The sequence below is a fragment of the Acanthaster planci genome, linkage group LG01 (assembly GCF_054643075.1).
Source record: "Acanthaster planci isolate LZ-2023a linkage group LG01, COTS_SCS, whole genome shotgun sequence".
Taxonomy (NCBI): domain Eukaryota; kingdom Metazoa; phylum Echinodermata; class Asteroidea; order Valvatida; family Acanthasteridae; genus Acanthaster; species Acanthaster planci.
The window spans coordinates 17,539,984-17,555,038 of record NC_141777.1 but is presented as its reverse complement, the minus strand read 5'-3'; the positions used below and the strand labels follow the sequence as shown (position 1 = coordinate 17,555,038).

At 42.5% G+C, this 15,055-nt stretch overlaps 1 protein-coding gene across 1 annotated transcript; it reads left to right on the top strand.

Annotated features, from left to right (window-relative positions):
* Positions 1–1,176: 1,176 nt before the first annotated feature.
* On the top strand, positions 1,177–14,064 carry LOC110978197 (uncharacterized). The gene is made up of 3 exons (XM_022232988.2): positions 1,177–11,764; positions 12,008–12,075; positions 12,194–14,064. Exons 1-3 carry the CDS (start codon positions 11,611–11,613, stop codon positions 12,287–12,289), a joined length of 318 nt encoding a protein of 105 aa, XP_022088680.1. The 5' UTR covers positions 1,177–11,610; the 3' UTR covers positions 12,290–14,064.
* The last annotated feature ends 991 nt before the right edge of the window (positions 14,065–15,055 follow it).

The following is a 15,055-nucleotide window of genomic DNA, read 5'->3' as shown; positions in this document are numbered from 1 at the left end:
AGTCGACCTCAATGAAGTTGCTATGGTAGTCGCCGGTTACAAGGTACGGTCGTCCTTGCACTTGGAAGGTGTCCTTACCAATCTTCTGCCACGGTCTGGCGAGTATCTCGTGCAGAAAAACACGCTAGGTGCTTTGTTTGGACATGTGGGTCGCACACGTCTCGCACGATTCAACATACTGCTGAAAGTCTTGGGACATCGCATGCCAAAAATGAGATCTCATGCTCAACACAGACAGGTGTTGGTACCTAGGTGACCAGCATGTACATGTACCTTTTGCTTTATATCATTGCGCATGGAGAGGGGAGTGCCAATCGGTCACCACAGAGGACAATGCCGTCTTGTATAGTGTTACGTGCGGAGAATGAACGGCAGAAGAAAAATCAAAAGACGAGAATCAGGACACTAAAACATACGAGCAAAGGACAATAAAAGAACTAATTTGGAATAACATTTGATTATTAACTTAAATCAGCAAAGCAGTAAATTAAAACAAAGTAAATCTAGTGGTTTGCTGCAACGTAAACTTCTCATGCAAGAACATCGTGAATTTGAACAGTCAAAAGCATAAAAGGAAATTATTTACATTAGCACAGCCAAGCAGAATTAATTACACTGAAAATTAGCAACCGGCAAAAACATATTAATATGCGAAGAGGCAAATTATATTCGGCCGAGTATAATTACCTTAAGGAGCCAACACAAAGAACGGAAGAAAATTAGGCCCCGCCCAGTCAGTGCCATGGCTAAAAGAGCGTGGTCGTCGGGTCAAGCACCTCTGCACTCCGCGCCAGAACAGCCCAGTTCAGACAGGCAGGTCAGTGTCGATCCCCGAGATTCGGCTTCCACATGGAGCCACGACACTCCAGGGTCCACGGTCCCTCAGCGGTGTCAGCCTTGGCCACGGTACAGCAGTAATCGAGGCGTAGACGACAAGGAGGTGCTGACCCAACGCCGGCTATTTCGGAACGCACATGCTAAAAGCATATAGGCACTGACTGAGAGCGAAATCAATGACTACGGAGTCTTTTATAGGTTTTTGGAACGTGCGTAAATTCCACACGTACCTTTTCAGGGAGACACAAAAGGATTTGGATCAACTGGGATCGTAACAATGGTCAGTTCATCGCGATAGCCGAAGAACGGAAGGAGAATCGCAGGAAGATTGTGTTTTGTGTCAGGCCAACCATTCTTGATTGTGTACATGAGGCAACTCAGCGTTTCGTTGGCCTTAGTGGCTGTGCGTAGCTGGAATAGCCGGTCATTGGAGAAGGGAGTGTGCTCCAGGTTATTCACAATGAGATTCTCCTCTGCGGCCATGTCACTGAGTGGTGCACGTGACCGTGCATCAGACAGAAGTTCCTTGCCAGGGCAGTAAACAAGCACAAAGTTGTATACCTGTGTGCGAAGCAGTAGGGACTGTAGGCGCTTGGGGGACTTAGACAGAGGCTTCTTGCTGATTGCAACAAGAGGTTTGTGATCGGTGACGACAGTCAGGGTCCTTTGGTATACTGGTGAAATTTCTCAAAACCGGAAACAACAGCGAGCATTTCTTTTTGATCTGAACATAGTTCCGTTTGCTGGAAGTAAGGGTGTGACTGGTAAAGGCAACAGGCTTGCCTTCTTGTAGAATGGCAGAACCAATGCCGTAGTCACTGGTGTAAGATGTTTTTTTAACTTAATGTTTTTCTTTTTCGGTTTTGGCGTGTGTATTGACTAGTTGCTTTAACCCCTCAGGTTTTAATGGAATGTTCTTTCCCCCTTCCACTTTAAGTTGACCAGGCCATGAGTCTTCTTCAGGAACTTTCTCATTGTATACACCCCTCCAGTTGGAGTCCTTCCATGCAGGTCTTTTGTGTAGTGTAACCAGTTTTCTTTCACTGATAGAGTCCACTAGGAAGATGTTTTCCCTCTCCTGACTAGTTGGTTAAATGTTCACTCCAGATGTGTTGAACACTAAACCAGTATTGAAGGTGAATCTATGTCTGTGTCTTTTTCCTTAGTAAATTAGGTTAGCCAGGTTCTGGCAGAAAGCTGTTTCTTTTATTATTTAAAAATTAGCGTGAGCTTGTTGGAGTGAAGGGTGAAATGGAAGTGATGTGAAAAGTACCATAGCTAGGCTGAGAGTCAGAATGCCAGATGATTCCGCTATGTCAGCATGGCATTTGAGTAGCTCCCAAAAGCGTTTTCTCGTTGGCCAAAAGGCACAATTAGAGGCACTTTTGCCCAGTAGGCACAAATCCAGGTGCCTCATGCAACAACTTACCTGCCACGGTTAGAATAGAACCGAGGAAAACCCTGCCTGTCAGATTTTGTTGTCAAGGCCAGCAGTGGAGCAGAACTCAACCACCTTACACACTTTCCACTGAAGTAACTCGTAAGTGTAAACACCCTATTTATTTTGGCAGATTATTTTCTAACGTTCAATGATGTTTTGATAAGATGAAGTTCCTCTCCTTTACTGAAAATATCGCTAGAATTTGTAGATGGTAATTTTATTTGATTTCACAGTTATATTTGTCAAGGGTGAAGGATTCAGCTATTAATGATTATTTTGAAGTTTGAATTATAGTCAGGAACTTACCTTTTCCTTCCAAGTTAGAAATGTAATACTTGTACGGTTTGGCCATTTCTTTAAATTTAGATGGTCAGTGATCACTCTTGATGTCAATCACAACTACCCGCTACCCGTGCTACCCAGTGTCACAAATTGATTTGGACGACACGACGTCTGCACATACTCGAGTGCAGTGCTGAGAATTGAGCAAGCAAGAGTTGACACACTGTGGGAGCCAGAACTCAACTATAAGGGATGTATACATTGAAAACTACATGTATTTCTAAATGAGAAAGAACAAAGCCTTGGTGCATTTTTATGACAACGTACTCTAATCTTCTTTGATTGTAAGGAGCCTGAAATGAGTCAAGGTTGAAATTCATTTTGTATTTCACTGTTAGAATATGAATTTGATTTTTTGGGGTGGAGTAACAAAATTTTTCAAAAATCACCTGATTCTGGTTCCCTACCCGATGTTTTGCGTGATGCTAATGTGACTCCGCTATAAAAGAAAGGAGACAGATGTCAGCCTGTAAATTATAGGCCAGTTTCGTTGACATCGATCCCATGCAATATTTTGGAACATATCCTGCATCATCATATCATGAATCATTTTGATAAATATCGCATCTTAGTTGACGTTCAACATGGTTTTCGTAAGGGACGTTCCCGTTCAGTTATTAAGTTGTTGATGACCTTTCAAAGATTTTGGATGACAAAGGCCAAGCGGACCTGATTGTTATGTATTTCAGCAAGGCTTTTGATTCAGTGCCTCACCGATGTCTCTTAAGGAACAACAGATTGAAATGGATCGAATCTTTTCTTACAAATCGTCATCAACAGGTTGTGCTAGAGGGTGTACCTTCAAAAAGAGCTAACGTTACGTCAGGGGCTCCCCAAGGTACTGTCTTGGGACCCTTGCTTTTTCTGGCATATATAAAATGATCTGCCGGCGAAGGTTCACTCAAGGGTTAGACTTTTTGCGGACGACTGCATTCTCTATAAAAGGATACAAACATCTGAGGACTCAAATATACTTCAAGCGGACCTAGATGCATTAGTCAATTGGGAAAAAGACTGACAAATGTCTTTCAATCCTTCCAAATGTTTCAGTATAAGAGTTACACAGAAAAGAAAGCCGGTTATTAAGAAATACAAGATGGGTCTCCACACCCTTGAAGAGGTGAAACATCATCCCTACCTAGGTGTTGAACTTAGCAGTGATTGAAATAGTCAACGCATATCAAGCAGACTGTTGCCAAGGCTAATAAAATGCTGGGTTTGTTTGAGAGAAATTTATACTCCCGCAAAAAAAGCACCAAGCCTATAGCCTACAAATCGCTGATCAGACCCATCTTGAATACTGCTCTGGGGTTTGGCACCCACAACACAATTTTGGACGGGGACAAGTTAGAAAGAATTCAGAAGAGAGCTGCCTGGTTTGTTGTTGGAGCTTACAGCGGGGAATCCAGTATTACCAAAATCCTTGCTGACTTAGAGTGGGAATCGCTTCATGACCGAAGAACTAAATTGCGCCTAACGACCATCTATAAAGAGACTCATGGGTTAATCCCAAGGAAAATCTTTCCTTCAGTCATCAAATTCATAAACCAAATACTTGGCAGTCAGGGGCCTTCAAGTATAAAATCATCCTGGCAAATAAAGACTGTCACGGGCACAGGCTGTATCCAAAGTCTACTCGTGAGTGGAATCACCTCGTCCAAGACCTACGCATCGCCCCCCAAGTCAAGACTTTTAAAGCCAATTTAGAAACCATTAATATCAAGACGCTTCAAAGGCCCACTTCAACATTTAGTCACGACTTTGCACATGACCCCCCCCAAAAAAAACAAGTATGCGACAACCAGCAATGGTGTTTGTACGTGAATGGACAGATATAGATACATACAGTATAAGAAAGGGTGGTTCGGGTGTCTGGGGCGGTCGTCCCAGTGGGGTGCGCGTTGGGCGTCTGGCAGGAACTACCTGGGAGCGACACGCAGTTTCTGAAGTAAACAAATAATTTATGCCACTTATCTCGTAGTGTTTATAACGTAAAGTTAGTTAGTAATGTTTATTTTTTGTTTTTCTTAAACACTACGCCAAGCACCCTCTTGTTCTGGTGGGGCTTATTCCAAGTTGTTTCCAACCGCCTGTTCAAGCGGTGGAAAAAAACGGCGTGCTTTAGGCCCTATGTAAGTTTTTCTTGATTCGTAAATGATAGAATCTCATGACAATCAATATTAGGATAAGCACCTACTGGTTCCAGTGGGGTTTGTTAGCATGGCAGGTGTGCCAAGAATTCCAACCTTTTATGCCAGGTTTGACAAATCTTTGGCGAGTTTGTTCTTGTTTTCTTCCAAGTGTGGCAAGTATCTCTTTTGGCAAGTGTGCCTGGTTTTCTGCCCAGCTTGGCAAGTATGGCAAGTTTGCAGGGCAAATGTTCCAGAATTTCTGCAAAGTGTGGCAATAGAAAGTGGCTTTCAAATCGATAAATACAAATAAACCTGCCGCTTGCAATCTATATATAAAATTAAAAGTGTAATTGTTAATTTGATATCGAAGTCCCGAAATTGCACGATATAATCTGCTACCATTTTTTTTTGTTGGTGGTGGATTTGGTGCACGTAAGTAGAAGGCTAAGGAGAGTTTTAGACCAGCCCAACCCTCCTATACCTCATCGACCCCCCGTTTCCCCCCAAAATCTCAAATTTAACCTTGGCAAAATCGAACTTCCTCAAAAAACCTTCGACTCTATATCAAAAATTTTAGAAAGTTGTTACCCAACAATCTTAAAACATTGAAAACCCACTCGAATTAAAACACCAACGTTCAGTTTTTCCGATCCCAGTTCTCGATTACTTGCGAAAAAGGGCCCATGAGTTACAGGAGGGCCCGCGCTATCCCAGAATTCTCCTTTGCCTACTACTACAAGATACTACCTAGATATATGTCTAAAAGTGAGAAAATTCAAACACCTTAAACAGCTGCGAAGTGTGTTTTGACTTAAGCAATTGTATAGAATGTTTAGGTTGCGTCGATTGTATCTGCTGCGTACATTGCGTGGACTTGGAAGGAATGGATCACGTGGTATTTGTGGATGACCGACAAAAAAGATTAGACACAAACGAGAAGAAGACTCACCGCCTAATGCCGGATCTAAACTTGATTCTGATTTATATGAAATTGGGTTAATAATTGAATTCAACGTCGACATAAAAGATTTAATTAGAGTAGATGTTCCACCCCAAGATTTAATAGACTTGGCCAATTAAACTTGAGAACTAAACTGATGAATTAACCTACGAATTAACTTAAAAACTATTATAAACCTCAGTTATTCCCAGGAATAACTGTGGGCCATTTTACGTTCCTTAAATAAATAACGTTTTAAAAACAATGGACAATTATTTACCATCAGACTAACGCGATTTATTTGTTTTATTTGACAAAAAAGCAACACACGTGAAAATTAAAGACGAAGAAGAAGAAAACAAGTGTCCACATACAAATAGAAGGGAAAGAAGAGAAGAGTCTAATTCCGTCTGCTGCGATTGTGGATTAATATTAACTCACATTTATTCAGACAAAGCAGAAAAAATACAATCAGCGTTTCGTCTACAAAAAGCCAAAATCGAAAATAAGTAAAATATTTAAAGAATTAGACGTTAAATTAACTGCGGAACAAGCTGATCTCGTCGAACATAAAGTAAACTAAGTTTTAGCGGGCAAGATTTCCAGAGGTAAACCGCTCCGAGGTTTAATTGCCGTCTGTTATCAAGACATGACAAAAGAAACTGCAGAAACTGTAAAAGGCCTGTTTAAAATCTCTGAGAAACACCGACGCCGCAAATAAATTGAGAATCTTTTCAGAAAACGCCGATTAAATTAAAACCTACAATTATTTATGAGCCTACAATTTAAATGCAAAAATATTGCCAAAAGATGGCGTCGAATTTATTTATACTTCTGCCGACAATTCGCAATAAACTACGAAAAATTGGGCATGGCCATTTGCCCACGATACAAATTAACTGTGTGCAATACGACGCGATCGACATTAAACCCACTTCAAAAATGGCAGGTGTGTAAGGGTGCGTATATCAACAATTGCATACGCGTTCGGTGACGTGGGCATTACGACTTGGCTCGCTTGCACAAATTATGATACGTGTAAAAAGATTTAAGTTTAGCTTATTATAGTATAGTTTATTCTAAAACATGTCGAATCATATAGAAACACATTCTCTTTATTTGACCAAAAGCGAGCAGACGTTTGAATTAGAAAATCAAATCGATAATCTAAAAGGCGATAAAAACATTAAAGTCAGAAAGGTAAGCTTTCATCCGCGTCACTTCAACATTACAAAATCCACAGAAATTGAATGGCAAACTCAAGTCGAAGAAAGTCCTGCCGAAAGGGCGGTAGACTGGCGTAACCCTATACAACAAGACGTACAATTCCATGATGAATTACGGCGTTTTCTACCAGAGTCTGAAATGCCTGAAGGTAGGGTCTTAAATAAGTGGTATAAACAGTCTAACGGAGAGTATGTAATGTATTACCAGCCTATACCTGACGAAGAAATTTATCGAGTTGATATTGAAGAAATGGTAGAAATGCCTGAACTGACATTGCCGTTGCAAGAATGAGAAGCAGACAGTTTAGTTTTGTTTTATGACGTAATAAGAGACTATATTCGAGCTTATGAAGCGGGGAATTTTGAAGAATTTAGTTCCTCAATTAATGATAAAATAAATGAACTAGAGGAAGACATAATAAAGATAGAAACATATAGAAAAGGTGCATTTCCTGCTCCAGAAATTACACGCCCGACACAATTTCTATTTAATTTAATTCAAGAAATATTAACAACTATAAAGAAGGTCGCTGCATCGCTTTAAATAGGGAGTGGGCATACGTGTTGTGCACTAAGTCAGACCAGAGCGAAAGTGCAAAGTTACTTGTAAACGATCAAATAACGAGTTTACATTTTTCGTCGAGAAACGAGCGGGGAGAAATCATCAACAATAAAGACGGCATAATCTTACTCGAGCTAGACATTTTTTCAAACGTGCACTTATAAACGTATATTTTAAAAAGATGACGACAGACAATCATTCGAATACGTACGTACCCCGACTTGAGTGGGTACCAAGCCGAAACACGCGACAAAAGTTTACCGCCTTCAAAACATTGAAGACATCCGCGGACGAATCTTACGAGAGCGTGACGCCAGAGAAACTTTTTACAAAAAGATCAAGCGAATACCTACCGCGCTCAAATACGAGGAATACGGGGTCGAAGCAATAGACGCCACGTCTGCCGCCATTGTGGCGCTGCGGCCATTGGAATCTCCGCTATTTTGGGAGTTATTACTGGACCCATTGGACTTGTGATGGAAGGCATAGCAATTAGTGCATTTGGCGCTTACGCGATGTAAAAGTACGCCAGTCGCAGGTTGACTCATAAACTGAAAAAGCACGATCAAATTAGAATGCTTGCGGACGCCAAGTTAAACACCATAGACAAGAACGTCTCAATCGCGATTGAAGATTGTAATATTTCTCAAAAAGAATTTGTCTTTATTTTGACCGAACTTAGAAAATTTAACGAATGGAAGGAAAAGATTCGGTCAAACACGAAGACCAAGTTGCAACAAGCTAAAACAATGGACAAAGCCGAATTTGACCGTCAGTGCAAGCCAAAGCAGAGACTTTAGCCAAGGAAAGAGTGGCAGTTTTTAAAAAAAGACCTTATGAAAAAACTCGGCGAGTAACTTCGTCCAAGGCTGTGCAGTATGCACAGGACCAAGAACAACCTTCCGCTTACCCTTCGGCACCTCCTTTTTAAAATCTTTTATAAAAACTAATGGGAGCCAATTTTAGCCAATTATCACGTGTACGTGAGAAAGATATTTTACGACTGCGTGATGCCTATACTTAGCAACGACATCTTTGACAAGTTCAAAACAATTACGACTATCGGAAAGTTACAGACACTTGTTTCACGTTGACCAAAATAAATCGTTTAAACAAACGAGGGATACTATATCAAACGGATTGGGAACAGCCTAATATTACGACAACAGCTATATGCCGGTCCTGTTCAAAAATTACAACGCACACAACTTACACATAATAAACGGCAAATATGCGGGATCCAGTTATATAAGCTTTGGTTGGGCTGATCCACCCAAAGGCTCGGGTCACGCGAGTACCTATACCGTAACTTGGATTACACAGTCTGATGCTGTGACATTGGCTTGGTGCGACTTTATCCCCAAAATAGTAAACTTACAGACGTGGGAATCACAAAAGTAAACGAGTCGATCAGAGCTTACGTTTACGCGCTGCTTGGTGCCCAGTCACAAACAGAACGAGCGTAATGGCACCTGCACCGGTTAGACGCCTTACAACAGTTTATAACGATCGTGGAATCTTCAATAAATTCGTTGTCTGATTTGGAGGCAAGTATAGACAAATTTCAGGATTCGTTGCAGTACGTGAAATCGCCGTTGAATTTCGTAGTGGCACCTGGTTTATACTTGGTGCCCTCCGACATGGACTTCCGCATCGGAACATTTGAGGGATACAACAGCAATTTGCAAATCGCGACAGCCGGCATGCGGACGGCTTATGTTCCAACTTTAAACTCTAGCGTTGTTCCTACGGAATCAGATGTTGATGAACAAGTTACTAAACAAGTTACAGAGACGGAACCTACTCTGAAAAGTTTACCAAAGTCGGATCCTATTTTACCACCAACAGCACTTCTCGAAAAGAAACCGTTGGGCATTCACAACGAAGAAAATTTGTCGTTGACCGTTGAAACTATTGCGGTCGCTGGACTTGGATTTATGTTGTACAACGTATTAACTTAAGTCAACTTTGACTTGGCAAAAATAAAAGGCAAAAAAAAAAAACCAGACCGCCTTTCTCAATTTAGAGAAAGTGTTTTTTTACCCCGTAAATCTACTTACGTCTTTTGAACATAGGTCAAAATTAAAACGCCCACGCCCACCAATAACGTCCACACGTGATCTGCGATCCAACCGATCGCTTTACTCGCCACGTTGAATATCCAACTTAGTACACTCCCGGCAATGCCCCAAGCACTTTCAGACATAGTTTCTTCGAAACGTTTGACAAGTTTTGAAGTTGTCGTTTGATCCAATCGGTTACTCCTTCTTGAGACGGTAGCGTCGGTGTGGGTCCCGGCGATTCGATATTTGGACTAGGAGTTCCCGCGGCTCTGACAGAGGCCACTATGCTAGATACGATGGTACTGACCGCTAAACTAAAGGCCGTCAAAATACTGACGATCGTCAAGCTAGTAGTGGGGGGGGCAATATGATACACTTTTTATAGTACACTTTTTAAAGTACACAGTGACCTTGCTTATGAAATGATGGTATAACAGGATGAAACAGGATGAGTTGAAGGTGTGACGTCATGGAAAAATACCGACGGGCCTACAGGGAGATCCAAAAGTAATTAGGAAGTAGGAAGCGATAATCCCTAAACAAAAGGACCGTACGTGCCGCAGGGTTGTGAGCGATAATCCCTTAACAAAAGACCCGGAGAGAAAACGTTAAAAGGTAATAATTTTGATGCCGTAGTTCAAATGAATATTTGATTCGAAAGGTAGCAGATCGAGAGATAAATATGGGCAGCGAAATCCCAAACTGTCGGCCTACACGATTAATGTATCTGGCCTCCGAAGTAAAGGAGCGACAGCTAGCTAAACTGGCTGGTAATCTCGTCAAAGAACAGGACGAATCAAAGACGAAACCGTGGGAAGAGCTTTTGATGTCTCTCGGTCTTTCCAGCGCCGATTTATTTAGGCATAAAGAAGAAAACAGATTAAATTTGTGGGGGCAATGTTTTTAAGCCTTGGTGTAGTGGAAACGGCGTAATTATAAAGAAGCCACGATCGAAAGACTTCTCACGGAGTGTCAACTGTGTAATATTTCGATTGGAGCCTATGAATTGTTATACCTGGAGTAAAGTTTTAAGGGGAAAAACCGTTTAAGGTCGATCGAAAGGAATGGAATCTATATGATTTATGTTTAGAAAATGACGTCATGCTACGTCATGTCAATAATCTTTTTGTTAAAAAATGATGAGTCATCCTCTCAAGAATGACATCACGCGATATTACGGGCTGTTGCGCAATATCTCATTCAAGAAAATGAAATAAAAGCGAGTGGAACATCGTGAAAGTGGTATTTTCTGGAAGACGTTCAATCGCGAAAGATGGCCGGTCATCAAACACACACCCCTTGGTCCCCCGTGTAGATATGGCCGGCAGCCTTAATTCGGTCTCTGAATTTCGTCAAGAAATGGAACAGGCCCCAATGGCTCAAGTGCCTTTGGAAGAGGGATCGAGGAAAAGAGCGTTGCTTGAACAAAGAATGACCGCACCACTAAAGACCCCTAAAGTATTAGAACCAATGGAGACGGATTTCCAGTCTAGCGCCAAATTTAAATTGACAGAGGGACGCCATGTTGCTCAAGTGCCTTTGGAAGAGGGATCGAGGAAAAGAGCGTTGCTTGAACAAAGAATGACCGCGCCACTAAAGACCCCTAAAGTATTAGAGCCAATGGAGACGGATTTCCAGTCTAGCGCCAAATTTAAATTGACGGAGGGACGCCATGTTGCGATTGAAAAGTTTTGTGAGTTGCCTTACGTAAAAATAAGGGATTATCACCAAATCAAAAAGAAGGGCTTTCATTGGTTCCTGGTCGAGTGATTAATCTTACCGCGACGGAGTGGGAGTGCCTTAAGACAATGATACCGGCCATCGATGAAGCCATCAAAGAAATGGACGACGCTTGCATTGGGTAGAACAAAGCGCCTGATGTGTTAATTGGTTTGCGTAAAATTGGCGGGAAATTTTCTTGCTCTATGATTCAACGAACAAAGACCAGTAAAATGGATAAAAGGGGGCAGAGCTGGCCCTCCAGATCCATCTTGCTTGAACGCCACCGTCATCATCAGCATCGCCATCTTCTGTATCAACGTTATCAGCATAACATCGTCTATCATCATGGCCCAGAAGTTTTTCGGCCCCAACTTTGACGCTGAGGAGGAGTGGGCGAGACTGGAGGCCCCCGTGGCTGACGAGGGCCCTATGTGGGGACAGGTTGTTCCTCCGCCCGCACCGCACGCATCACCCATGTATCCTCCCAGTTGGGAAATGGGTAAGTTACGTTCGTTATCGATGCAACACTCTCGTAATACCGTCTGTCATAAACCTCGCGGCTACCTACGTTCCTTCCGTACGTTTATGACTTTATTCATTTCTTGTCACACGTAGATATTGATTCGTTCGATGTACATGTGCGTGTATTTAGTCGTCTTTGTCTTTGTAATGCCAGCGATGTTTCGGAGAAATACAAACAGATTTTTATTATTTGGCTTTATTCATTTCTTCTCACACGCAGATATGGAACATGTCGAATTGTTCGGAATGGAGGAGGTGGAAGTCATCGATCTGACCTCGCCGATGACGGTAAGTTTCGTTTGTTGTACATGTGCGTGTATTTATTCGTCTTTGTTACTGTCTGCGTAATGCCAGCGAAGTTTCGGAGAAATAAAAACAGATTTGTATTATTTTCTTTTCTACGCAGACGACGACGTGTTTCTGCCGCCGTCTCCACCCGTCGTCCTGGCTCCCACTCCAAGCCCGGCAGTCAGCCCATTACTGGACAGCCCGGCTCCGGTGATGCAGCGGTCTCCACCCGTCGCCCCGGCAAGCCCAGCCATGGACCCCGCGCAGGAGCCACCAGTCGCCCCTCTACATAAACCGGCCCCCGTTCCAGTCGCCCCACCCAACGAGGAACTCTTCACGGAGGCTACGATCTGTCTGTATACGCATGTAGCAATGTTCATTAATTTAATGTTTCCTAGTTTTATTGCGGGCAGATGTGGGGGGTGTGCCATCGACCACCCCTCACAAACCCAACACCTATGTATAATGGAGGAAAAAGAAACTCTGCTAGACTGGTTTATAAGGGACATGTTGGAGTAGCTGTGTGACGATAGACTTGAAGAGTGTATTGACACATGGATACACGAAGTACAACACAATCAAGAGTTATCATCGCACTATACACATTCGACGGCTATACTCGATCTTTCGACGTTTTTGTGTTTTGAACTGCGGCAGGCAGAAAAATTAGAAGTACTGAAAGCATTCATTTTACATGGCTAAGGGTTTCTTCAGGGCTGTCGCCACAGGGTTCCTCCTTTTTGTACTTACGTTTTTTCACACGATGTATAGTTAATGGTTTGAATGGTGAAACGTGTAATGTAATTTTTGTTTGAAATAAAATGGTTGTTATTGGGAATAGTTTGCGTCGCTTGTTTGTATTTTGGTTTGGGTCAGATAAGAAAAATAATTAATAAAGACAAATAAGAGAAATAGTCAAAGAAATAGTTAAATAAATAAAAAGAGAAAATAAGGAAAAGTAAAGAGATTTAGGCAAAGAAATAGATACATAAAAAATTAGTCAAATAAGGATAAATAAAGAAAATTAGGTAAAGAAATAGATACATCAAGAAAAATAGTCAAATTAGGATAAATAAATAAAATTAGGTAAAGAAATAGATACATAAAGAAAATTGGTCAAATAAGGGAAATGGAGAAATAAATAATAATGATCAAGAAAGGAATTAAAACAGAGTCATTAAAAAGGGGTTAAACTATATCCAGCGGTCATTTCAAAATTTGACTTCGACGAGGCAGGATCATGAAAAAGTACCTAAAGTCCCTCTATTACGACATAGGTTGCGAAAGCGGTCTGAGCAGCGTAAACAGGTTGTATCGCGCCGCCAAGCAAGATGGAAAGTACAAGATTACACGAAAGCGGGTTCGAGACTTTCTTAGAGGACAGGACGTCTACACGTTCCACAAACCCGCCAGAAAAAGATATCCCAGAAATAGAATGATGGCAGTGGGTCGGGATGAAATCCATCAGTCAGATCTGGTAGATGTATCTAATTTATCCAAATACAATAGAGGCTATAGATACTCGCTGACTTGGATCGACGTGTTTTCCAAATACGCGTAGGTTATTCCGTTAAAAAATTAATCGAGCAAGGCGCTGGTGAACGCTTTCAAGACCAATGTCAGATCTAGCGGCAGACGTCCCGTGATGATTCACACGGATAAAGGCAGTGAATTTACCAACCGTCCGTTCCAAGACATGCTTAAAACGAAAGGGATACATTTCTATACGACCAACAGCGAGGTCAAAGCCTCCGTCGTGGAGAGATTCAACCGCACGCTCAAGTCTCGCATGTGGCGGTACTTTACGTGGAAAAACACGTTGAAATACATCGACGTCTTGGGGTCACTGGTGAAGACCTACAATCATTCGCACCACCGTACCATTGGAATGAAGCCCGCGGAAGTCACCGGTGCGAATGAAAGCGTTGTTTGGAGACGTCTGTATGCGCCGCCCAAGCCACCCGCTAAATTTCGGATTAAAATGGGAGATAAGATTCGAGTCAGTAAACGGCGGCTGACCTTTGAAAAGTCCTACCTCCCATCCTGGACCGAGGAGATATTTACGATAGCCAAACGCAGTGGGCGGCAAACAAGACCCGTGTACGCATTAAAAGATTATAACAGTGAAGGTATTCGCGGTTCGTTTTACGAGGAAGAATTGCAAAAGGTGCGAAAAACCGATGATCTGAACCGAGTGGCGAAAGTGATCGGAAGCGCAGGAGAAAGGGAAAGACCGAGTATTTCGTTAAATGGTTGGGGTATCCTTCGTCGTTCAACAGTTGGGTGACGGACCTGCAGTCGTAAGGACGCAACCATGGCCTCGTCTTCCACGCAATTTTACGTCACGCTGCCCAGTAATTCATCCATGTCATTGTACTCGAACAATGCCCTGTCCAGTTACACTACGCACCTGGTCAAGCCAATAAATCTGACCGGACACTAGGAGGTTGCCCTGACCGAGATCCATTATCCTTTCACGTGGTACAATATAACGGAAGACAACAATTCGTTCACGTACAGCGAACGCGGCCGAGTGCAAACGCACGCGAGAATATTGCACGGCTTTTACACTTCCGTGCAGGAAATCATGCCATCAACGGCGAAATGACGGATGCGGCTAAACTTAATAACGTCATCACCTTGGACAGGTACACGGGAGAGTAAAGATAGAAGTACATTTATTTTGACGATCATTTGTATCGCATCTTGGGATTAAAATACAAGAAAGTTAGCGAAAACCTGGAAGGGCATTTACCCGTGGATGTGAATGGAGGATTCTACGGTATGTACGTGTACTCCGACATTGCCGAAAACCTACTGGTGGGAGACGTTAGCGCGCCCTTACTGAGAATCGTCCCCGTGCAAAAGTCTGGTGTGACTCAGGGCGATGTCATCGCTCACACCTTCAGCGCGCCCCATTACGTGCCCGTCAAACGAAAACACTTTGAGACGATTAAGGTGGATATAAGGACCGACACGG

Excerpts from the sequence above, each read along its gene's own strand:
- LOC110978197 (XM_022232988.2), top strand. The coding sequence starts at position 11,611 with ATGGCCCAGAAGTTTTTCGGCCCCAACTTTGACGCTGAGGAGGAGTGG. Across the intron at positions 11,765-12,007 it reads TCCTCCCAGTTGGGAAATGG|ATATGGAACATGTCGAATTG; the intron begins GTAAGTTACGTT and ends TCTCACACGCAG. Across the intron at positions 12,076-12,193 it reads ATCTGACCTCGCCGATGACG|ACGACGACGTGTTTCTGCCG; the intron begins GTAAGTTTCGTT and ends TTTTCTACGCAG.